Genomic DNA, 25926 nt, shown 5'->3' on the forward strand with positions numbered 1-25926 from the left:
TGTCCTGAACACCTGCGAATGGCTGATGTCCCTAGAGAGGATATTGTTAGGCACAAAACTTAGCAACTTCATTGATTAGGGAAACAGAAAAACCAAAGTACAAAGTACAATTTTGGTTCTGTAAAAAAAACCAACAAAACAAAACCAAAAAAACAAACCCCCACAAACTGTTACCTTCAACCAAGCATAAGAGATGTGGACACAACATCCCTAACTACCAATAACAGAGCACAAACTATTTAAAAACATACCACAAAAGCATTCAGAAAATAAAAAGCCATCTAGCAGGCTAGATGCTGAGAGGAACAGCCTTGTTTTCACCACATTCTGAGCTGGAAGTACTCCTAAAATGCAATAGTCAGCATTATTAATGCTCTTAAACTCCCTGGATTGAATGGACTATGGACAATGTCCCAGTGTTACATTAACTGAGGAATAACCCCAGATCCTGGCAGAGGTGCTGGCAATTATGTGGCCTGTCTGAAATCCACTGATTTTTATAAAGCAGTTTGATCTTAAAAGAGGTGAGAAATCTCTTATTTCCCAACCTGTCCCTTCCCTAGGGAAGCTCAGCAGGGCAGGACCCTCCACAGGGCTGTGCTGCATTTCTAAGCAGGAAAATGAGACAATCAGAGGCCCTGCAGTCACCCCTTGACATCAGGGAGAAAGAAAATGAGACTGGAGAGAAGTATCATACAGGAATATCCTGTATATTGAAATGTATGAATATACATTTTGCCTGTCACTACATTTTCTGGCATTACAGCCTCATCTTAAATAATATTTACACGGATGAAGAATCAGGCCTCTTACAGTAACAGGCCAAATTACAAGGGAAGCCCAACATTCCACTAGTTTCTTTAATAGAACAGGAACAAACTTCTTCCTGTGTTGCAGGAAGATGTTTCATGGGTTATATATTTTTCTGAACTGAGGAACCACCAGAGAAGCACAGACTTTGATCTCTCAGAAAGTTTCAAGTAGAAGGGAAAAAAAAATAATTAAAAATTAAGGAAAAAAAATCACAAAAATCGGAACAAATGACTTTTCTCTGAGGATAGCAGTCCTGTATGGTAACAATCTGAGGCTCAGATCAAGTTTCTTTTGTGATACTTAAGATTTAAGGCTGATTTCCCCAGAGGATGAAATAAGCGGGGGAAAAAATGAAAGGTGAAATGGGTAGAAAAGGAATGAAGATGATTAACAGAAATCATCAGGGATCTCAGTGCTGCGTGGCCCATCCACAGCTTGTGCTATGGCCTCTGACATGAGATTTGCAGGCAGAGACTGCAGCAAATGAAGCTGCTTAGTTATTCAGCCCCCCTCCAGACAATCAGGGAGTGGAAGTAGCATTAATGAGACAGCTTTTAACTAAGGAAGATGCAGGGTGAAAGACCAACAAATACAGTACATAAATATGGTAATGTATTTATTGAGGTAATTTTTTCTGTAGCCTGTACAAGGCTGCAAAAATGATTCAATTCATTTTATGCAAGAGAAGTGCATTCATCTCCTTTAATTAGGGAGAAAGTAGGACTGGTACTAGGATTAAAAATAAAAGTAGGGTTGATTTTTAAGTCCTCTATGTACCCCATTCTGGTGAGATCTGATAAAATACTTCCTCCAACACTGTTTCTGAGTCATGGGAATATTTGTGAAGTACATGACTGGAAATTCAATAGAATGGCCTGTACTAGTTTCTTACTCTGGCAAGAAAAACTCTGCAGATACAAGTAAGCACACAAATAAAAGTCTACGTAATATAGTAAATAAGGTAGTATTTTCATTAGAATATCCCAGGGATTCCCTTTAATTCAGTATCAGACAACCCTACACAGTTCCTGAACAATGAGGCACAAATGGGCCTCCTCAAAAGGATGCATTACATGAAAATCAAGAATGGCTTTTTACTTACTGGTTTCTTAAAGGGTGTTACCTCTAGTAACATCTGTCACACTTTCAGCTTTAGTTATTGTACATTTCTCATCTTTCATCTGCTGCTTTTCTCATTTGTTCTCAGAGGAAAAATAGAAAATGAAGATTAAGCAACGCAGTAACATTGCAAAGCTCCTCTGAAATAACAGAAGTGCTGTCTGCAATGACGATAAATCCCAATATGTTACCGTGCAAAACACCAAATCTGAGTTTCCAAAAAGCCTGGTCCCAGGTGTAACACTTCTTGCACTGCTGCTGATCATGAGCCTGACAAGCAGCTCAAGATGTTTACAATTCCCTTGCAGACAGAAATCCAGACTAGACAGCACTGCCTGTATCATAGTCTGGAAAATGGGTACATTTGAAAGTTTGTAAACCATGTGATTTGAATGACCTGAATCTTTTGTGTCTGTAATTTTTGTTCTAAATTGAACAAGATCAAGCATAAATTGACAGATCATCCTGCAAGTGCTGGGAACAACAGCTTTAGTTTCTCTGTGCTTTGATAATAGAACATGTCTGAGAAACACCACTTTGTGCTACTCACTGCATGCTGCTTCTGATTCATCTGACCCATCGGGACATTCTTCTTCCCCATCACATTTCCACCTGGCTGGGATGCAGTGCCCGTTGTCACAAGTGAAATCTGACTCAGCACAAGTTTTCTTTGCTGCAGGAAGAGAAAATACTTGGCATGAATATAAACAGTGCAGAAGATCTCCACTGCACCCAACCCCACCAAGGACGATACAGATTGCTCTGTACTAAGAGGATTTATTTCACATTCAATATTGCTTGTTCATGGACAGAGTCCCACATATATCACAGACGGGAGAAACACCTATGAAGAGTTCCCATTCTATGAAGAGTTCTCACTAGAACTCTTATCCCTCCATTATTTGATAAGGATTCACCCTTCTGTGTCTTCTTCCAGCCATTCAAAAACCAGGGATGTTCTTTTTCAAGATAATTTTCTAAGGCTTTTACTATGAAAAGCTTCCATGCTATCATGGAACTGAAAGCATGCTGCATGATTTACAGACAGGCAAGACAAACAAGTATCACCTTTGGAGTACTATAATCTAAATAATAATGTTTCTATCCATGCCATCTATTCATGGCTTGTTAGTACATCTGTCACCACAGCAGATGATCACAAAGTACTCCTTCAAACACTAACATTCATTTCATGAAATGTCAACCACTCCACGCTCTTTGCTTTGCTTGCATTAATCTAGGGCTTGAAAAAGATGCAAGACATGAATTCAAGCAATTAATTGGTCTATTCCTCTGTGCCAGTGGTGCAGCACCATTTGCTCTGCAATTCTAGTCAGCATCTTCCCACTGCGGCAGAAAGAGAAAATTCTACATATATTTGGTCCCTTCAGGCTGAGGTCTCAGTGTTGATGTGACACCACTCGCTCACTGCTTTAGCAGTGGTGACTTCAGTGGCATTTCTGCTCAGTTGTGAGCAAGGGCTGGGGCTCAGTGTCACCACATTGAAGTGAAATGCTCTCTGGCTAGCTGCTATCTACCTTTGTTAGCCATCAATTGACACAGGAAGTACTGGCAGAGTGATTTGTCTCTTCCCCCTGCAAAGCTGCTCACAACCTAATAGGATCATAGTAAAGTTCAGGTAATGAAGGACCTCAGGAGGTCACCAAGTCCAACCTCCTGCTCAAGATGGACTCTGAGGTCAGACCAGGCTGTTCTGTGTTTTATCCAGTCTGGTAGGAAGAAAAAAAATCCAAGATGGACCAGCACAACCTCCCTGGGCAACTTGTTCCAGGGCTTAGCTGCCCTCATGGTGAATCCTGGGCTTGCCAAGCCATTCTCTCTTACAAGTCATGTGAACACATATTGCTACATCAATATTTCTTCCAGCAAACATTTTCAAAGCATTAAATACAACAAATAAGCCTCTGGGGTTTGATCTTTTACTTTCCTTTCTTGTTTTCCTACATGAGCTGCTGTCAGGAAGGGAGTCATGTTAAATATCACTCACGTGCCCACACAGGAAACATGGAGTGTGCAGCTACATGGCTGAAATAAAGCACTGATTTTCTAGCACACAAAACATGCAGCTTCCCTGAGCAGACATTCAGCAGGAAAACACTGCAAAGCACCACTAAGCAGCTGTACAATCTCTCAGGGTGCACTTTTTAAAGAGAACATACATTTACTCCCCTTCTGTTGCTAAATGAACCAGATTCTGGGGAATGGGAGGGGAAAAAAAAAAAAAGGACAATTTTCAATTTTCTCTTCAGCCATTCAGAAACATATTATGGACTAATACAGGATAGAAAAACCATTTCCATATAAACCAAGAGCTTTACAAGACACCAGTCACACTAAGGATCATCCAAAGACATTGCACATGTGTTATCAGAGGGAAAAGACTTTCTCCTGAATATCTCCTTTTAGAAATCCAGAGCTTGTGAAACTGGCTTTATTGCACATCACTGCTGGGGTATTTAATGCAAGTTTTAATGAATCTGATGTATTTAATGACCAAAAATGCTGATACAGATAGGATATTCATGCATAGCTGAAGTGAGAACACTCTCCTGGCTTGCTGGGAAGCTCACTGGGTAAAATATTCCTATCTGCTCTTAGGGGAAGGTTGTGGCATCTAAATAATCACAGATCCATCCAGAAAGGAGAGACCAGTGTAATAGCGGAGACAGAATTTTTAAAGTAAGTTTTGTTTTGTACTCACTCTCTCAATACCATAATACTGCTTTGTACAGCAAAACTGTCCTTGAACTTATTCTCTAGAGATGCAAATAGCAATAAAACTATTATTGTGCCTAAAACAAACCTCTCCTTTTGCCATCAGTCTCCCAGTCTGATATATTTTGGGGACACAGGGATGCAGGAGCGAGGGGCCAGCCCAGGGAGGAGTGGCAGGGGCGTTCCCTTCACACGGCCAAGCGTGCAGATGGTGGCACCGATGGCTTGGTTCCCTCCTGCTCCTCCTCGTGCACCACAAGCCGTTCCTTGCTAGGGCTCACAATGGGGCACCAAAGCATTGCTGCCAGTGCTGGGCCTTGGGAGAGGTTCCTGTGCTCCCTCCCTTGGGCAAAACAAAGCTGGGCACAACCACTCACCACCAGTGGCTGAATCCAGAAGTGTTGCCATGTCCCAGGTGCTCCTGAAGGTCCAACAGTCCCATGACAAAAATCAGCAGGATAGAAGTGTTTGGTCTTTGTTTGAATCTAAATTGTCTCATCTCTTCAAGGAACAGGATTCAGAGAGGGGGAGCTCAAACCTTTTTATGATTCTTATATTACTTCTGCTTTTTAAAAAATTTTTTGCTTTTTGTTTTTTATATTTTAAATATTATCTTTTATTTGCATTTTTCTTTTACTACTCTGGGTCAGAGCTCTGCAGACTGTCTCAATTCCAATAACTCCACTTTCTGTTGCAAACAGCAACCGAGATTATTCAAACTGCAGGAATACTGAAGCATTGTCTCATTTCTCACCTCTAATACAAGACTGGAATTACTTTATTTCTAACCAGATTTACCTTCTGGCACTCAATCCTCATGTCTCTGGGATCACAATGCAGGCAGGGAGCAGTTAATTAAAATATCAGCTCTCTGTTTTTTCCTTCCTTTTTCTTTTTGAAGTCTGAAAACCCTTTTTATTAATCTCCCATGTTATACACCTTCCTTCTATCAATAATTCATTGAGGCTCACACCATAAATTGCCAGTGGTGCATTAAAATGTAAAATAAATAAATACATCCCTTTTAGACAATGGGGAGGACACAGGTTCATTTTACGGTTTCACCTGGCTCAGAAATAGTCAAGCAAAATTAATTGTCCCCCTGAGATCCATTTCCTTTGCCGTAAGCAGCCCAGACAGCTCTGCTCACATGTCTCTTCCAAACGAACATAAACAAACAAGAGTGAGCAGTCACAGCATCCCTGAGCCTCTGTTCCTCGGGGGGCAAACCGATACCTGGAACAAGAAGAGAGACGGCTCCCGAAGCGTGCGCAGAGCCTTTCATCTCCTCCCCGGCTCGGCTGCACGCAGTGACACCAAAGAGGCTGCCTCTCTTTGGGCTCCTGCTTCATTTGCCTTTAGTTCCTGCTTTTCCTTTCCCACATGTGCAGGTGGACAGACCTGTCAGAAACTCCAGTGGCTCCTGTGTGCCCACGGGGCTCAGCTCCCACAGGGAATGAGACCTGGCTTGGACCGCTCTCCAAAGGAGCCTTAGTTAAAGTCATTCCTGCTTCTCCCAGAAAGAAAGGCAAGGGGAGAGGGAAAGAAGGTTTCAGTTTTACCCAGCAGTGACAGAAAAATATCCTAACATGGTGAATTTTAAATAAAGCTGCATCAAACCCAACATGGCCCCTCATTTTCTAAAATGTCCATTTTCATTCCATTACTCACATCTCTTATCCTGAACTGCAAGTAAGGATTCAGAGGCCATCCCTGCAGCAAATTAAAAGCAGGGAACCCAGGGAGAGTGGTTTTGAACATGAACATTTACAGAATGAATTAATAAAAAAGCAGTGATTGGGGACACGTTTAATTAGACTGGAGGGAATAAATATACACTGAAAGGAATAAGCCTTGGACTGGCTAGGAGCAGGGACTGGAAGATACATACGTGACTTCCAACTTTCTAATACCTAAAAATACCTACTTCTGAAAGATCAAATCCCTGGCCCCAACCCAAATAAGGTATATGAATCTAATGGAAAAGTCCAGGACTGATTCTTTTTTTCTCTCTTTCTAATAAAATCCAACATGCTCCCACTGCCCTCAGTTACTTCATTTAATCTCACTTAACTTTTGCCTCAGTTTTAGAGGCTTTACAAGCCAGGTACATCTTTCCAGTTACTCCTTATAAGACACCAGGCCCTCCACTATTCAATTTCCACTTCATGCCCTGTTTATTCCTATTTTGCACATCTTTAATATTAAGCAATTCTCAACTCTAAAATAGTTTCATTTCTTGCTACTCCTGATTTCCCCAAACCAACAGCTGAAAACCAGAATGAACACATTTCCTCTTTTATCAACAGTTTTATGTAGCTGTTCAACAGCAGCAGTAACGTAAAAGCACACAATAAAAGCATATTTTCTTACTCCTTCTTGCCTGTAAATAACACTTGAAAATGACGGTTTGTTTTTCTCCCCATGAGACAATGAACCCTACGTAGTTCTAACACTCTCAACACAGGATTTTTAGACAAAGGGTTTTGTTCAAACTCTAGGTTGTGTATCCAGACAGAAAACCAGGCCAAGGAGAGCATCCTTGAGTGTTAACCCACAAAGACCCTGCAAACTGTGCCCTCTCCCTATTTTCTCCCCTCAGTAACTCTTGGGCAATGTCTACCAATTCTATAAGAGGGGAACAATGTGGAAAATAATAACACAAGTTTCATAAAATTGAGAGCTGAATAGAGAACAATCAAAGTCACAGCTCCACAGAGGGAATAAGGGGAGAAAGGGGCCACAGGGCTGATCTGCTCCGTGGGCTGCTAGTCAGCCAGGGCTGCCCACACTCTGCACCTCATCCCAAGGTGGGTTTATGGCACAGGGAAGATGGCAGTTAGGGATTAAAAACCCCAGACATCAAACTCATTGAAAACTGGTTTCATTTGTTCAACTACCCTCATTCCTTTACGCAGATCCTGCTCCTATTTTAATTTCTGAATCAACACCAGACTTCCCATCAAACTGTGTATCTGCTCTCATTTGCAGCCAATATTCAGTCTTCCAGCAGAAGACAGTCTCACCCAAGCTGCTGTAAAAATGTAACAAATTATAGTACAAAAACTATACCATGAAAGTTTTGCTGTGATCCTTCTGCAGAAATAAAATAGCACAGCCCAGTAGGATGTGATAATGGGGAGATGATGGTAGGCCAGACACTGAAATTCACAAAACAGGGTTTCATTCCATGCTGGGGAACTTCAATGGTGACTTTGATCAGTGGCTTATCAGAGGCAGCTCCATATGAGAAGAGAAGCAGCATTGCATGAGTTGAGGAGCTTAAACACAGCCCATCAGCAGCACTCTGCCCTGAGAGGTGCCAACCACAGCTCGATGTATAATGGGATGGGAGCCAGCTCCTCCCAGAACAAAATACATCGTTACTATGGGTCACTCTGCACCTCCTAAGGACCTCCATCATTCCAGTCTCAGAGTGAACAAAACATACCCCAGCTCAATCACTGGCTTGGCCCAAACAAGGTTTTCTGCTTCCCAGAGAAAGGTAAGGGCTGTGCTCATGATTAAGCTCCAGAAACCTTCTGGGCTACACAAACTCAACAGCAAACAGTTGTTTTCAGTTTTGGTCAGCTCCTGAATCACGAACACAGCTACCAGGACACTGCAAATGCCACTCCCAAACAGAAATTTCCAGCAACAGAAGAAAAAAATTGAAAAAAAATTAGTTTGAAGTTATGTTTACTACAAACTTGATATATACTCCCAAACTCAGAAAACACTTGGAGCAGGAGACTGAGCCATAGCCACATACTTTGACAGCATCCCTGCCCTTCAAAAAGAATCTGTGTTACTGATCCCCAATTCTTTGATCAGATTTTATACCCCAAGGATGTCTTAGTTGCCCTTAAGGAGATCTGAAAATCCTAACCTACATCTACAGCCCGAGTCCTCTCGGTAGCTGCTGTTGATTTTGCAAAGGAGGAAGCGTCACAGGGGGCGTGGACAACCCGCCCTGGAGTGGTTTCCTGCTCCCAGCAGGTGCTGCATTCCCTGCTTCAGGCATCCAAACACCTTGTGCTGGGAGCCTGATCCCACACAGCCCCTCTGCCACTGCCATCACTGCCAAATCCTTGGCATGGGAATCCCAGGAATGTGCTGGTTTGGAGCTATAAAACAGCAACAGAGAAGATCCCAGAGTCGAAGTGTCAGGAAATCTTAGTGGATGTGGATCGTCAAGTCCTTTTAATTTTCATACAACTAAGGACACCTTGAAGTAATGAAAGAGAATATTTAACCATTCTCTGAATCTGGCCACTTCTTTTGACGCTGCCATCTCAGCAGGCAATTACTTTTATAAAGCAAGATTAATCAGATCCCCTCAAAGAGCCAGTGCTCAGGCACAGACCACGGTCCCTTTGATACTCCACATGAAACACATTCTAAAGAAACTTCTCCCCAAGACCCCCTGAAACAGCCCCAGAAAACAACGTCCCATTGACAGAAGCCCAGACAGAGGCTCTGGGGCTGCCTGAAGCTGCTGCTCAAGTAATCAAAACATGCAGCTGCAGAGCCTGAAGCCCCTCAGATCAATCAAATCAAACCAACGACTTTAAAAGAAGAAAAAGAGATGTCACCTGTGATTTTTCATTATCAAAGGTATCCACTTTTGTGCATTTTAAATGGCTGTATGTTTAGGCCTCCTATTTAGAATTATTTAAATCAGTTTTCACATTTAATATTGAATTTAATGTAAGGAAAATGGCAGAACCTAATTGAAACCTATGAAAAGCAGAACGCTGAAACAACATACTGTTCTCATGAATTTAAGTGACTTTAAGTTAAAAATACTAAAAAATCTAAAATTAACTAACTAAAAAAAACCTAATAAACTAACTAAAAACTAAGTAAAGAAATTTTAGTGACTTCAACTAACAAATACAGGCCTTTCTTCCTGAATTTTCTTCCTAAAACTCATGTAAATCAAGATAAAACTGAAAAATATTTCCCCCCAACCTGTCCTCAGGTTTCTGTTGTCATTTCAGTCTTTAAGAAGTGGCTGTATGCTCAAAGGTTGCTCTGTTTTTTACCAAATATATACGTTGGTCTAATGAATGCAGCACTTGTCCCTACAAACTGTGTTTCACCAATAGGAAAAGCAGAATTTCACTTCTTTCCAGAAGAGAAATTAAGGACACAAAGTCCACTTGGGCTGGTGTGCTCCTCGGAGGGCATTAGAGGTTTGTCAAACACACTGCTTGGTATTCAGGACAACTTCTCCCTGCAAGTTTGAAGGTTTATTTGGGGCTCTGGGGCTTTGTCCTAGGGAGCTTCGCAGCTGGGAACAGCCCAGGCAGAAAGCTCAAGTGCTGCCTCACTCCCTTCAGATGAACATGCCCAACACTCCTTCAGGCAAGGCTCCCTCCAACATCTGCTCCCTCCATTATTCCCTCAGCTTTCTCTGTTTTTTTAAAATCCACTCATAAATTGTAAGTTAAGCTGTAGAAACCCAGGTTTTGTGACAATTTTCTCATTTTTATTCTCCAGGAACTCCCATCACCTCGATGTTCAAGTCTCTGGAATTTAAAAAACCAACAAATCCACAAGAAAACCAACCATCTTCCCCCACACTGTAAATTGGAAAATCATGTCCTTCTGCAGAGGAAGGGGAAGAAGGGACAGAATTTCCTACCAGCATCTGAAATACACTCCAGCTTTGCTCAGAAACAGGCTGACAGCCCTGTCCAGCCTGCAGTCACCTCTGGACGCTACCAATCAACCTCACTGTTGTGTGACACTGCACAGCAGGTGTGAAAAACCACCCACACTCAGTGTCAAAACATGCCACTGACAAAATCTCACCGACTCTTCCTCATCTAGCAGCAACAGTGACAAGAAGGCTGCCAAGTGCATAGACAAGGTTTGCCTTCAGCAAATGGATTTTTTCTTACAACAAAGGTTATACAAGGTAGCAGCGAATGGAAGGGCTATCAGAAAACTTGCTCCCTTTAAGAGATCAGAGAACTTGAAAAGTCCTGTTCTCCCTTAGAGGTACACGGACACAGAGGCATTAAATGACATGCCAGAACTCATGCAGCAGGTCTGTGGCAAAGCCAAGGGCCTGCCCACGTCTTTCCTCCACGTTTGATGGCGCGGTCGCCGTATCTTACGCTCAAGTCAAGATTTCCTCTGTGAGGAAAAGAGCAGCCATCGCTCTGCTGTGGAAGCTGAACATGTTTCCAGAACTCCATATTGTTGCAGTCATGACCTTTTCAAAGGATTTGGTATGCTCCGACTTTCCAGTTTGTTTCTAAATATTTCTTTGACTGAAGCTCATCCACACTGACTTTTGCTGACAGAATTGCCAGCTTTATCTGTCTTTGGGTTTTGTTTTTCCTTCTTTTAACAAGCAAGACATTGTTGCAAGACAGAAGCTCCTGGGGTGGCAAATACATGCATGTTATTTCACAATGAAGGACGTCCACAAATTCCTCAAGAGGCACTTAATATTATTCTGTCTTTCTAATTCTGGGAACTGAACACTAGGGGCCATATTCTACCCCACTGAAACATCCCCAAAGTCCATAGTAATTACTGGTCTCAGTGGTCACTGTGCAAAATTGCTCTCAGATACTTTTATGACGCCCTATGATGTCTGTTTTCAGTACAGGTTTTATAACCCACAGCCTAAACCAAAGCCCCTGATGAGAAAAGTGCCTGGTGACCTGAGTCAATGCCCCAGTGACAAAAGCCAGGTTTCCTGAGGATAAAACAGACTGAAACCTATTTCAGAGAGCAAATATAGTAAGGTAGAAAAGCAGAAGTGGTTGAGTTGATGGAGCAATTTTAGTTCCCACCTACACATATGCCCATAGCTTATCAGACAGGTACCAGAGAAAGAGAACAGCCATACTTTATGGATAAAATTGCCTTCAGTTATTCAGAAAATTAGAGAAACAGGGCTAAGGCATGTGAGCAAAGACAGAGAAAAGAGAAAAAGACATGCAAATGCAGATCCTTTCACTGAGTGAGATATAAGGAAAATGCAGGCCTCCCTACACAGTCACTGCTCTCTGCTCAGTTTGATGTTTTTAAGTATGATTTCTTTTTCATAGATGGTGGAAAGAAAATCTCCAAGACCAGTGGAGAGGACAGCAAAGAATACCCCTGAAGCCTGATGTGCCACCTTTCCTTACCTGGCTCATCCTGTCACATTGAAACATTACAACATTGGAGTTTACAGGCACAGAATTTGCCTTTCACAGCTTGGACACAGCACTTAAGTTCTTGTTTCCCGAATTTTAGTACACACTGTGAGGTTAAAGTGCACTAAAGCAAAACATGGCACCTCCAGCAGAATTTCACACCAAGCTTGCACGCAGGAGATAAACCCAGGGGCCCTAAGCCCTGCACAGAGCCAGGTATGATGAACTCCCTGTCATGCTTTCACTGCAGCTGCTTGATCTGGGGTTCAAATCAGCATCAGGCATTTCTAGCGAGCCTCAGACCCTGGCTGCACCTTTGTCACTGCTCTGTTAGGGTCTGCCCTGACATAGCTGTGTGAGCTCTGTGGCTTGGCTGACACAGCTGTGAGAGTACAAAACATCTGTGGGGAAGCAGCAGCAATTTCAGCAGCCACCTTTGGCACTGAGAGCAGAGCAGCACCATTACACACTGGGGGTCCCCAGAACTGCAGGCAAAGTCACTTCCTCTGCAAATCAGCCTTAAAAACAGCAAGAGAAACAAAACAAACAGTTTAAATCCTGTTTTTCAGAACTTGGCATGGGTCCAGGCTGCATATTGATCCTTACAACTGTGTGGAAAAACAGTAACCTGATATTTACACCTGTGAGCTCTGTGTCGGTAAGCACAGTAAAACACATGTGCAGGACATTCCTACGCATGAGCATTTTACATTTCCAAAAATGTGGTAGCACAAGTATCTCTGACTTGTCATATAAATTATCCAAATCTAAGGACATGCTGGAAACCCAACAGAAGCCAGTGCAAAGCTCCCAGTTTCTAGGAAAACAAAGAAAGGGAAAAAAAGGGAAAAAGAAAAGGCTTGTCAAGAGTTGGGATCAATGGCCTAAAGCAGAGATTTGAAGACTCAATCCATGCAGTGGCAAAATGATGCCTTGTGTGGGTAGGAAATAGGGAGAGAGGATACAGGAAGAAGTGTAACAGACCTGGGATGCCTAAGGAGGTATTGCTGGTTCAATGCACAAATCCATGTGGTGGACAGTAGGGAGAGGAAATGAGGGTTTGTGCTCTCAATTAGGGAATTACATGGGCAACAACACACCTGAGCATTCTGTTTGGCAGCCAACAGCAAGGGGAATGAAGCTGTTATTTGCTTGGTTCTGCTGCATTTATGCATTTTTTATTAGAAGCAGCACTGCACTGTAAGCCAATTTACACATGGTCCAGTTGCTTAATGTTGGATCGATATTTACTCTTTTTCTCCTGGTCCTACTTTAATCAATAAGTTGCAGGGTAAAACATGCAAGAAATGCTTTGTACAGTTAAGAAAAAAACCCATGTGCCATGGTTTACTTTCTGAGAGGCTAAAATATTAAAATAGCCACTGAAGTGTCCTGGAAGAATGAAGAGTCAATAACAATAAAAGGAACAGAGATTTTTCTAAAGACTTAAATCTAGTGTTTTCAGCTTCATTCCCTTTTTCCACTTACTTTGTTACTAACAAAATGATGGCACTTTCCAAGTAAAAATTTTTTCCTAGGGTTATTTTAGAAAGTTCCCCTGGTCCCAAAGTATATGACTCCTTCAGACACCAAAAATAGAAATGGAAAATGGAAAGTAACAATTGGAATGCCATAAAAACCAAACATACATACAGAAATTCCTTATGCCATAACAAACATTTCAGAAAGCTTTCTTATATCATACCAATAGCTATAGTAAAAGAACTTAAAGAGAATTAACCGGGCAGCAACACATTGGGAATGTTCAAGATAATAAAAAATAAATAGTGCCTGGTTGTTAATGATCTTTAGACAGACCACAGATGTCCCTGTGCATTCACCTGTGAAGGCACCTTTTCTCCAGCTCTGTTAAGAAGACATTCATTGTATCCAACAACTAATTTGCCAGGAATCTTGCTTTTTAAGACCACTGAATCAGAGCCCTGAGAATTGTAAGGGATCACACACAAAAGCATTTTCAAGCCCGTCTCCAAAGCCAGCATCGTTTCAGACTGAACAGCAGGTTCATCCTCTGATCCAAGTCTGTTGCGGCGGAACAGCGCCAAACAAATGTCTGTTAATATTCTGCCAGGAAGCACGAGCGGATGGGCTCCTGCCTTGCATTAAGGCAAGTGCTCAGGTTAAGAGTTGGGCATTGGTCACGCAGCTCCCCCATTCAAGCACAAACCTCTTCACCCATCACCGTGTGTTGTCAAATGCTTTTGTGCACTGCAATATTAAATACTTGTACCCTGGGGGTGGGAGTTGAATAGGCACAACATGGAAATTATGATGCATGCAACCATAGCCTTTAACCTATTAACAAGTATGACCAAGATCACTTATTCGGAGCTCTCTAATCATCAAGGCAAGAAGACATCAACAGCTACTGTGTCACACTGACAGGGCCTTCAATGGCAAGTGTGGTTCAAAGGTCCACAGGAAACACAAAGAAGCTTTGTCTTTTGATGTAAAGAACAAAGCTACCATGTGGCACAGCATCACACATGCAATTAGTCAGGAAAGTTAATACAGTAGAAGCAGATGGTGGAACCATGTCAACATTTTTAGTGGGCACATTTCCCCTTACTCTGCAGTTGCTGTGATCTGAGGTCGGCAGAGCAGCAGGCAGATTGTTGGTAAGCTAGACCCCACCAGGGATTGACAATCCCCTTTTATCCGTCCATCTGAGGTACCTCTGTGCTCCCACTTCTACCGGCACAGCTCCATCTTTGGCACCTCCTCTCCACCACATCCCCACACCACAGGGCAGCACCATTAACCTCAGTGCACACTGACAGAAAACGAGGCAGAGACAGTCAGTCCCTAACCATGGTTGTGCTGGGAGATACTGACAGGAAAAGGCATTAAAAACTCCCCTCCAGTGGCCCTTACACTGCTCGTTCTGCTCATTTCTGCAGCTCAGTGTGTTACCAAATGCTACACGAACCACGCACACAGCACACGTCATTCCGCAGGACTTTACACGTCTGCAAAGAGCAACTGCTCCTTTCTCACTGCCAGCCCTAAAGCTCAGCTAGCACAGGATGCAAATGGGAGGCTTCTTGGTCACCATCAATTGCACTGCACATGCAGAAAATGCAAAACCCAAACCACAATGATCACACAGAGAAATGCAATACAGGGAACGCTGTGGATTGCATTACTTTGAAGTTAACAACTCTGCAGAGTCTTCAGACAAAATCTCTCCCCTGATACTGTCAACCAGTTTTGCCCAACTCCCCAGCTCCACACATCAAGGATTTCAACAGTATCCAGGTGAGGATGGCAGGAGCTTTCAGCCCTGCAAGTCATTTAATTAAAACTAAATGAACAACCAGCAGTTAGTCAAAATGCTCATATGCTCCAGCCACCACAGCTGCCGAATTCTGCAGCCCTCGGTCCAATCTGATTTCCTTTAAAGCTCCTGGCAACCCATTAATTAAAACACATTATTTACAGCTTCCAGAGGCTCGAAACCATGGGATGCACTTGATGGAATTTATGCAATTACATACAGCCAGTCCTAGTGACAGGCTCCATTCTTGCTCCTGCTCTCCCCTGCTCCCACGCTCGGCCGTTTCCTTCCCCGCGGCTCATCCACGCGGGGCTGCTTGGCCTGGGCCTGCCACGCCGGGATCGGCTGCCATGGAAATGAGCAGGAGGCAACAAAGGACCTGTGAGTCTCTCGCTGGAGCTGGAGGAGTAGCAAGGCAACAGCACAGGAAGGCCAAGACAAAGAGAAACCAATTTGCCTGCTGCCTTTAAACACAAACAACCCTCCCCTTTTGTACAAGGAGATGTTGATTAATTGAGTTTTCCCCTGTTTTAAGAAACCAAGTCCCTTCCAGCCAAATGCAACAAAGCCATGTGGATGGAGCATCCTGCCTTTGGCCCTGTGCAGCATTCCATCCGTTACTGCTCTGTGGGGAAATGATCCCAAAGCAATCCCAGAGAAGGTGTAGTTTAATAAGCAATCCCTATGTCACTGGTACCACAGCATCAGCTGCAGACACATTTCTCTGCTTTCAGGAGTTTTTCTTTTTACTCTGCTACTAAGCAGTCACACTCATCAGCAATTCCTGTGACTCTGCAAGAAAAACGCATCTTAAAACATAACCTTACAAAGTATGACTGACAAGCATAACCAAGCCTCCTGTGTCTTTGAACTGATTTCCAAAGGTATTCGAGAAGGATTGAGAGCAGCCCTGTCAAGGATTTGGGGGTGCTGGTGGATGTGAGGCTGGACACGACCTGGAGATGTGCACCCCCAGCCCAGAAACCAAACGTGTCCTGGGCTGCATCCAAAGCAATGTGCACTTAAATACAAGTCTAAAAAATAATAAATTTTTTCATAGTACATGAGCTATAAGGAATATAGAAGGATATAAAGAAGGTATTTTTTACATCATTGCAAAACACTGGCACAGGTTGCCCAGAGAGGTGGTGAATGCCCCATTCCTGGAAACATTCAAAGTCAGGTGGGACAAGGAATCTGAGCAACCGGATCTAGTTGAAGATATCCCTGCCCATGACAGGGGGTTGGACTAGATGACCTTTAAAGGTCTCTTTCAACCCAAACTATTCCGTGATTACTTGTGTTTTATGAGAATAAAGGGAACATAAATTTTTATAGAACTATGAACTTTTATTGCTTATGGAGTCCCACATGAACATTGCTGAAAGATCAAGTACCATAAGCCAAAGACATCCATAGATATAATTATCCCACTGATTATTACTCCCCCCCCCCCAATTGTTTCTTACTATTTTTTTTACCATGAAGCCAAGTGATTAATCTATGTAAAATCCATGGAAACCATCCAGAGATACAAAAAGGAGAAGACTATTAAAATAAGTCACTATCAAAACCTCAATCTTTCTTCCAGCAATACAAAAGTGGATTTTGGCTTTATTCTCCTGTGGTTCATTCACAAAAAGAAGGAAAACAAGAAGTGGAGAAAGCATTTCTTGCACGATGCAGAAACAGCTCTGCAGATTTCAGTCTGCAATTCCAAATACCCAACGTGCGCCATGCCCTCAGCTGGTGTGAGAAATTGCCTGTCTGCTCTGAAGACATTAGCTACTCCAATTCAGATTAGCTCTAAAAGCCTCTTTCACCAAGATGTATTGCAGTAATGCACTGGTATTATTTAAGTCCAGATTTAAATGTAGTACAGAAGATGTATTTTTTGCTGCAAGAAAACTCAGAAACTCAAGACATTGTATCAACATTTGTCTCCTGATTAAGTCTTTTGTCACTGTGATTTTCATAAGAAGAGCTATGAATGGATTTATAGGAGATAGTGACCATGAAAGTATCTCTGAGATGACTGTTTTATTATGCTTTCTTGCTTTTCTGTACTGTAGGTGATAAAAGTACCAATTCTTTCTCGCCAGGGCAGCCAGAATGAAATACCAGACACCTTTCAGCAATAAAAAATCAGCAGTATGACTTTAGACCATTCAAAACAGGAGTCTGTAAATGCCTGGCTACTAGACTATGGAGTGCTAAGCTTGCAATACTCCAGTAATTTTCTGGGTCCCCAGCATGAACTTGCACTAAAACATTAATCTGTGTGTACAATTTTAAGATAATAGGCTGGGGGTTTTTAATTAACTTTTTTATCTTTTAAGTCTGTTACACCACATATACTGGCAGTGCAGCAAGTGACCTGTAGCCCCTGCTAATCCATACCCTCCAGAAATCAAAAAGTAGCATCAGAACAGAAAACCAAGTTTCAGAGATAAGAATTCAGCCTTCAGCAGAAGGAAGAGCATCCTCCAGCTCCGTATGTCAGAAATGAAGATACAAGTAGAGGAATAATTTTGATATGTCCCTCCAAAGTCTTGTCTAAACAGCAGCACAGGTAAGACCCTATGAAGACCCTGGCCACAAGGTAAAATTAGAAGGTTTTGTCACTACAAACTCCATCCAGCCTGGATTGGATCCCCAGGACTGGAACTGGTGAGCAATACCAGAAGTAAACTTCCCCTCTGCAAATGGTTTCCAGTCACCTAAGTGTTACCAAGACAACTCCAGCGTCCAGAATACAAATTACCTTTGGGGTAGCACGGTAAACTCTGAGCCCTTACCAACTCTGCATGCAAATTTAAATCACAACAATTTAAGTGACAACTGTGTAAACAGCAGAAACTATTAAACTATCACAGGAGTCAATGGTACTATAGTCAGGAAAAATGTTACTGGAGGCAGCAACAAAACCGAGCAAAAGGAGGAGGAGAGACACATTAAAAAGTTCAGCCTTGTAATTCATGAGTGCCAGGAGAGGGCTTCTCATTCCCTAGGAAACATCACTTTTACTTTGACTTCTCCTTGTCCTGGATATCAACTATAAATTAAGCCTGATGTTGGGGCAAAACTTTATATGTAAGAAAGCCAGGCAGCTTTGGGTGCCAACAGACACTGGTTATAAACAACCCTGGAGCCATGCATTGCAATTTCTTTATTTCCAACAGCTGCATTAAAGAAAAAAAAAAGGGGGGGGGGGGCGGGGGGAAGAAGAAAAAAAGAGGAAGAAATATACCTTCTTTTGCCTTTGGCACTGATGTGTGAGGCATTTTTAAAACTCAGTGTTAAAGAAATGTTCTGGATGTACAAATTGTTTTGAAAAAAATCCTGATAAACTGAGCACAGCAGTACTTATGTTAATGCCCTCAAAAATTACATCAGCAAATAGCTTCAGCAAGAGGAACTGTAAGGATTTAGGCAACAGAACTAAGAATTTTAGATGTGCCACAAACTCAGAGATTGAGACCTGAGAACAAGGGAGGGGTGGGAAACACCAAAAGCTGCAGCCCCCATTAAAGCTGTTTAATATACAGCAGTATTTTATCCTTTCAGAACATTTTTCACTGGGAAGTCCCAAACACTTTACAGCCAGGGCAATCAGAGCCAGTTCTTCAGGAGGAAACCAGTGGTGCCCTTGATTTTATGCTTCCATCAGGAGGTAACTTCACCTGGCAAGGGACAGGAGCATTCCAGCCAAATTCCTTCCTCTCCAGCTGTCCTATCTTCATGCAGATTGTAACAAAAAAGAAACAAAACCACAACAAAACCCCCAAAGCCCTGCATTTTGTGGGGAGCACCTTAAACTGGATCCCTTGAGAGCAAGCACTGGGGCAATGAGAATGACAGAAAGTAAAATAAAACACTCAGCTACCAGAGCATTAACAGCCAATTAAGTTTTTATTTGTTATGTTAGATATATGAAAATTAAAAATTGATTATTAGGCTCCATATTCCTCCAGCAAGACTCTTGAAAGATCCCTGACAGGAGGTCTGGACCCTCAGGCAGTTTTGCAGATCTCCCTGACAAATGAAAGCCAGCAGGGAAGTCCTGCTGTCCATAACTCACATGACTGCCTGGAATTGCTGAAGTGTTCACACCCCTTTATTTTCCCTCTCACAGTGACACTTCATCAAGTGCTTGGCTACAAGAAGATTTACTGATTAAGGTATCAACTGCAACAGCTCAACCGCACAGAGCCAAAAGCAAGGCAACGTGAGTCTGACCACTTTATTCCATCTTTCCTTTTGCTAAGGTGAAGTCTTTTCTACCAGATTCATAAAGTGCAGCTTACAAGTAAAAATTCTCATTCTCCTGCCAGGTAAAATTACTGCTGGAAAATCTGCATGACCAGGCAGAAGCCTCTATTAGAATATGACAATTTGCCCAGTGGGACTCTGTGCAGCCACAATCACTTCAGACATTGATCATTCCACAGATGATGTGGGATACAACCTCCCATTATCAGACCTTTTCTTGCCCAGCTGGGAACAACTGATGAAATCCAAGAAGAGCTTATTTTAAAAAATCAAGAGAACCCTCTTCATGCCTGTGCATTAGAAACCTTTCCTGCTCACCAGCCATTCCCTAAAGGCCACGTCCTGCTCTGATTGTTTTGACATGGGAGAAGATAGGATTTTTATAGGACATGCTGCTTCACACCATGGGAGGAAGATGCTGCACATGACAAACCAAAGGCACTTTTAAGCCCCCTAGAAGTGAGATAGAGCTGTGATTGGCCCTGCTTGTAAGCCAGTGGCAAGAACATGATCAACTTCAGTACCAATTAGAATTGATGTACAAATTCATCAAACTCATAAATAATGGTGAGGCTTAACAGAATCAATTAAAGTCTTCATTCTAAAAATAAACATTAAAAAGGGCATAAAAAGTCCTTCACCATCCCCCACCACATGACAGTTACAATGAACAGCCCCTTAAGGAGAAACTGTGTGATCAGGTTCATCACATCCATCCATTACCAACTGCTTGTTTCCTCAAAAGCAGAAGATGGGAATAAAAAGACCCCAATCCCTCAGGAAGTCTGAAGAAGCAAATAACTTCAAATTGCTACTGTCAGAAATGATGGTGTTCTAATGACTCTCCTACAGTACTTGGCACTGGGAACTTCCATCCCAGTATCTTTTCTCAGTGGTATCACTTTTCCATTTGCTGCCTGTGTGCACATTTTTTTCCATTAGCTGCCCCTGGGAAAGGAAAGGAACACAGAGGGAACAGTCCACCTCCACTTGGGAGGGATGGGCAATAACTGCACACTGGCCTTGATGATGGTCACTTTTCTTTAGCTATTACAAGCAAAAGAAAAAGCAAAATAATGAAGTTAAACCCATTGCCAAGGCCTCAGCAGCTCGGTCCCAGGTCAGATAATCCCCTAACAGATACCTGGGATATGCACGTGATAATTTTCATGAAATGAATTATTAACAAGTACAGATATCTAAAACCAACCACCATCACCCCAAAAAACAAACAAAAAACCCAACCAACATTAAACATGGAAAAATGCAGGCATGGAATTTAGACAGCAGATGTTTCTCCAAAGGGCCAAACATTTAACAGTCCGGATCCTTGGAACTACAGCCAGTGGCCAGCACTTCCCTTCTGATGCCAGGGTCATTCCTGTGTCTTGCACAAGCAGCTGACACACAGACTGACCATCCTCTGCCCTCGGCTCTCTGTTGGGAGAGGGCTGGAAGGGAGGAGCAGGCTGGCAGAATAATCATTAGAAAAGGAAAGGGGCCTATGCACAGAGAAACACCCACTTGCAAACTTCCTTTCTTGTGAAAGAATAAATGATTCAAGGATGTGAAGCCACTAACAGATAATAGAGCAAAGCCACTTACAATATTTTTGTAAGAAAGCTCCTATTCCCTGTCTTATGAAAAAAAGTTTTGTTTCTCATAGAGCTGACTATATTCTTTCCCTTTTTTCTTCTCAGCTCTCGGTGTGTGGCAGTTCATTAAAAGATATGAACATTTCCCTTTGTTCCTGGGTCAGCCAGGTCCTGTCATACAATTCAATTGGCAGGTGAATTTTAAATGGGTCAGAATTGATAGTAAGCTCTTCAAATGAGAGTAAGCTGATTGTCCCTGGAAATAGAAAAGAACAGAGGGGACTTTCAGAGTATCTGTGTCTCCAGATAACCTTTGTTATGTAATGGAGCTGCCTTACATTGATATTTTTTTTCCCCTTGCCATGGAAGTAACTCTGTCAAGGCCTGCTGACACTGGAATAGCTGTTTATCAAGGAGAAAGATGGCAAATGCACATAAAGCCTGCGAGCACTGTACAGAATCACAACCTCTAGGTCCTGCAGCCAAGTCAGACGCCCTCAGGGTTGTTGTCCTCCTTGCATTTGCAGCACAGGGGCTTCCCAGTCCCTTCCAGGCTGCTGCACAGGAAGCAGGGGCAAGGCACAGGTCTAAGGCTACAACACTCAAAGTGCCCCAATCCAAATGAAGGCCAGTAATGACCGGTCCTGTGGAGCAAAGATGAACTGGTTTGCTGGCAGTCTCCTGAAGACTGAATCTGATTCCCCTAAAGCCAGATGCACTATGTACAAGGGTACAAAGTTACTCTGGAGACAGATGAATTCATAAATAGTTGCTAAGAAGCTTTGAGGCTTATGCAAGTTTTCTGTGAAAACTTCAAGTCCTTTGCTCACTCAATTCAATTTCAGGCTCGTGACTGAGATCAGACCCTCACTATCCTCTCCACAAGCCCTCTAAGGCCAAATGAAGACCAGTCACGAATATTTAAAACATAACTTACAATGGCTACTGGCTGCTTGGATGCCACTGCTCAAAATTATTTCCTTTCAGGAATTCCTCACGGATCAAAAGCCAAGCCAGAAGCAAAAAACCTCCTGCTTCCCCAAGTCATGCTGTGCCTCCACAGACCGAAGAGCTTTCCTAAGGGGTTAATCTGAATTTATGTAAGCTCAAATGGAGAACAAAATCTGGTCTCTTTTGTGTTTTAGCTGCAGTGAAACAAGAAGCAAAGCAGACAGCCATAGATTCCTGCTGTGATTCATGTAGACAAAGTCCATTTTTCTCTGGACCAGCAATTCTGCTTTGAGATCAGAATGGCTAACAAAATTAAAAAAGCAGAGCAAGAGAAAATCTACAATTATTCTTGCTTCAAACCTGTCCTTAAGAGATTTGATATTATCTAAAAACTAATAAAACCATTCACAAGAAACACATGTAGCAAAATTACAATTTGAAATAGTTTTTCCGTAGTCAGCAATAGGAGACTACTTAAATTTGATTTATGTGAACACAAAATTATAAGCCTGCAGTGATATTTCCACCCCTTTCCAATCACCACCTTGAAAATTACGTATTGTTTTCTGCTCTATTTGAATTAATTCTTAAAACTAGAGGTTTATATCAGTTTATATTAGTTGTTTTTACTGCTATTTCTTAGCTGATTTTACTGTACAACTTGCCACACTGCAGAGTCTTCATTCGTGCAGCAAAGAGGCTGCCAGGACGAAGCTTTAGATTGTAGCTTAGTCCTTTTATTAGCCTAAATTTTTGTGATCGTTTTTTATAAAGTCAATGAAGTATTTTATAACCACGAAAAAGGAAAAAAAAAAGAAACAAAAAATGAAAACTACTCTCTAACCTTCCAAGGGCACAGCAGAGCCCTAAATCAGTGACATCTGGGATGCATCCCATTCATCCAGATCCCCATTCTGTGGCTGCTTTGCCCCATGGTTTTCTTTCTTTTCTGGATCCCAGGTGTCATCAGGAAGAAATCCCAGCAGAGCAGGACAAGCTTGTGAACACACACACACCAGCCTACAGCCTCTGCTCCTGTGCAGCTCCAAACGAAGCTGGGAGAGGTGGAGGAGAAAGGGAGTCACGCCCGTCTCGCCGTTCCCACCACACCATCCCTTGCCAGGGTTCAAGTGTAACTTGTGGGATATAAAATCCACTCTCTGCAGGGACAAACCTCCTCTGGAGCAGTCATATCTCCCTCTGCCAGCAGCCACAGCCACTCTGGGCAGCCCCAGCCAAAGGCTCTGTGGTGCTGCCATTGTCACCGTGGGGCTTTCCAGGCTCTACTGGGACAAGGCACTAAGTCAAGAGCATCGTAACATCACACCCACACAGTGGCAATGCTCTCTCCCTACCCCCAGGGCACCTATATATCAAACCTCTCTCCCAGGATGCCTCTGTCTGTAATTTCACAGATTTAAAAGGTCAAAATTTTACCTGCATTTACTTTAATTCCATTTATACATTATTAAAACCTTTTAGGGATCGTCTGCTTGCTCCAGGCCCTCCCACAGAGCTGGGCAGCAAGATCGTGCTAATGGAATTGTTATGTATTCCATGTCAAGGACAACAATTCAAAGTCAGGCACAGAAGAGAAAGATACTAAATATGGTAATGTCTCAATATTTCTAATTTAGTTCTAAAATAACTGGTGTTGTTTAAATATCTATGTGTTACACAACACTGGAATCTCTCATCTGAACACATACAGCCCTTTATCCAAAAGCAGTAAGATGCTCTACAAACCTTTCCATGTGAAATGCAAGGAGCAAGCAAAAAATAACCCCAAACAACCCAATCTACCTGCACAAGAAATTCAGCTGCTTCTAATATATTTATGAGAGGACAAAGCACCAAACAACCTATGAATATAGAATAATACCACATTCCTCTGAAAAGGTGAGAAAAAATCAATCCCAAATAGTCAATCCTTTTTCCTTCTTCATCTGTATGGAGAGCAAACACCTGCTGTAGCTTTGCATCCTCTTACCAGTAGGAAGGAATATTGATTTTTGACCAGGGGAAAAGATGAGAAAAACAGAGATACATAAACAATGTTTAATAGCATTTCCTAAAGCAATTTATTTTTTTAAAGACCTCCTTTGAAGATTAGCAACTAGTTCATTCCTGGTAAGTCTGAAAGATTTAAGTCAAAACACAGCAGAAAGCAGCATGGCAAATCAGATGTTGAGTTTAACTAAAACAGAAAAGATGACAACTTTCCAGACAATGTCTTGTCCAAATGTGGTCACTGTTTATAATGCTCAAGTACCTGTTATTATTTATTCATTCTGAGATAGAGTGGACAGAAGTGCACCAAAGGACGCACACGTAATGCTATGTGGGAGCCTCCCTGCTATCCCACAGCTCCCACACCTTGGAACACTGTCCCAGCCACTTCTATAGTGCCATGCTCTGAACAATGGAAACCTCTGCTCCTCTTGGAGTTCTCCAACTCATGCAAGCAGCTGCACACAAAAGCCAGGACTGAGCAGGCAGGAACACTCAGTCTTCTGTACACCCCATCAGAAGCTTTGCTGAGATTGCAGAGGCAGAGAACAGCCTGGTTTGAACAGCACAGCTGAACCCAAGTGACACATTGACCTCTCAAAAGCTCACTTCCCCCAAGAGCTGCCATACATTTGCCTACTGCAAATGGCAGCAGATATTCCAGTGCCAAGGAAATCAGATTTCCATGGAAGCCTGGGGAACCCAGGGAGATTCAGGGGCAGTGCTTCCTCTTCCCTCGCTACTGTCAGTGGAGGTTCATGGTACAGCTCTGAGGGCAATGACTGGCAAGCCCAGCTGGAGCTGTGGGAAGTGCTTTATGAAAACAAGGAATGTCTGAAGCCAGTTTGGGTTGCATTTTGAACCCCCTGACATCCATTTGAAGTTGCAGATGGAAATCCTGCTCCTTAGTAAGTAAAGTCTTCCTGACAATAAAACAGGATCTGGGGAGCATCTGGCTGCCTTCACCAATCCTGATCTCATGGGAACAGCAGCTACCACTCAATAACCTGACCTTTCAACTGGGTTGTGCTTGAATTACTCTGGTAGGCTCATTCTTTCATCCCATCTCCTGCCCTCAGTTCATCTTAATTTATTGTCAATTTCCATAATGTGCTCCTTTGGTGACCTGTGTATAAACAACAGTTGCTTCTATAAATCATCTTTTTTTTTTTTTTTTTTTTCCATTTGGTTTAAATGTACTTGCCTGGCATCTGCATAACATTTTGGACTCAAAATCTCTCTCTTCAGATATCCCAGATCTCATCCTAATTTTTTATTTCCTTCTTATTTGCCTTGTAACGTTTACAAGAGTAAGTCAGGAAAGAAATTAAATCATTAAGTTACTATGCTGCTTGTGTTACCCCTCTTGAATGAACAGACTTTATCATCACAACATGCGGAGCTACCCTAACAGCTGCCAGGACAGCATAAACTCACCACACTGCAATATCACACATCCATTCCTAAAGGTATTGCTGAGATTTCTCCAGAGCCTGAAAACTCCACATATACTTCATTTTTTAACACTCATAAGAGGTGCTTGTCCTAGAAACACTTCCTGTGAGCAGTTAATACCAATGGCAAAGCCAAACAGGTTTAATCCTCTCCTAAGAACATTCTCAGCTATTTAACACATTCATTAGAAACATTTTCTGAACTGCTCCTGCTAACTCACAAGGCCCTGGGAGTAACGGATGGACACTGCCAGCAGTGGCTGCGGGGACTGAAATGAGGATGTTTAGACTTCCATGTTCTGCCAAGTACTAATATCAATTATGAGTTCTTATACACTTAGAACAGATCGTGTTCACTGGTCTGTGCTTGTAAATCAGTAAATTGGTCATTAGTGTAGCACCAAGGGCACATTCATATCTTTGCTGTAGAGGACAGCACTGCATCTCATACCAAAGCAATAAAAACATTCCCCAGTGAAACAACTGAAAAAAAAGAAAAATCCCACAATGAAATT

At 42.4% G+C, this 25926-nt stretch overlaps 1 protein-coding gene across 2 annotated transcripts in view; it reads right to left on the reverse strand.

Moving 5' to 3' along the window:
* The window catches only part of LRP8 (LDL receptor related protein 8), a 176702-nt gene that overhangs the window by 69267 nt on the left and 81509 nt on the right, over positions 1 to 25926 (reverse strand). For both annotated transcript variants that reach the window (XM_005521175.3, XM_005521174.3), the window contains exon 3: positions 2483 to 2605. In XM_005521175.3, the coding sequence (XP_005521232.1) occupies positions 2483 to 2605 (123 nt within the window). The remainder of the gene's footprint in view (positions 1 to 2482; positions 2606 to 25926) is intronic.

Source organism: Pseudopodoces humilis, chromosome 10 (genome assembly GCF_049639895.1).
Source record: "Pseudopodoces humilis isolate 2021_Gansu_Grassland_sample_001 chromosome 10, ASM4963989v1, whole genome shotgun sequence".
Lineage (NCBI taxonomy): Eukaryota > Metazoa > Chordata > Aves > Passeriformes > Paridae > Pseudopodoces > Pseudopodoces humilis.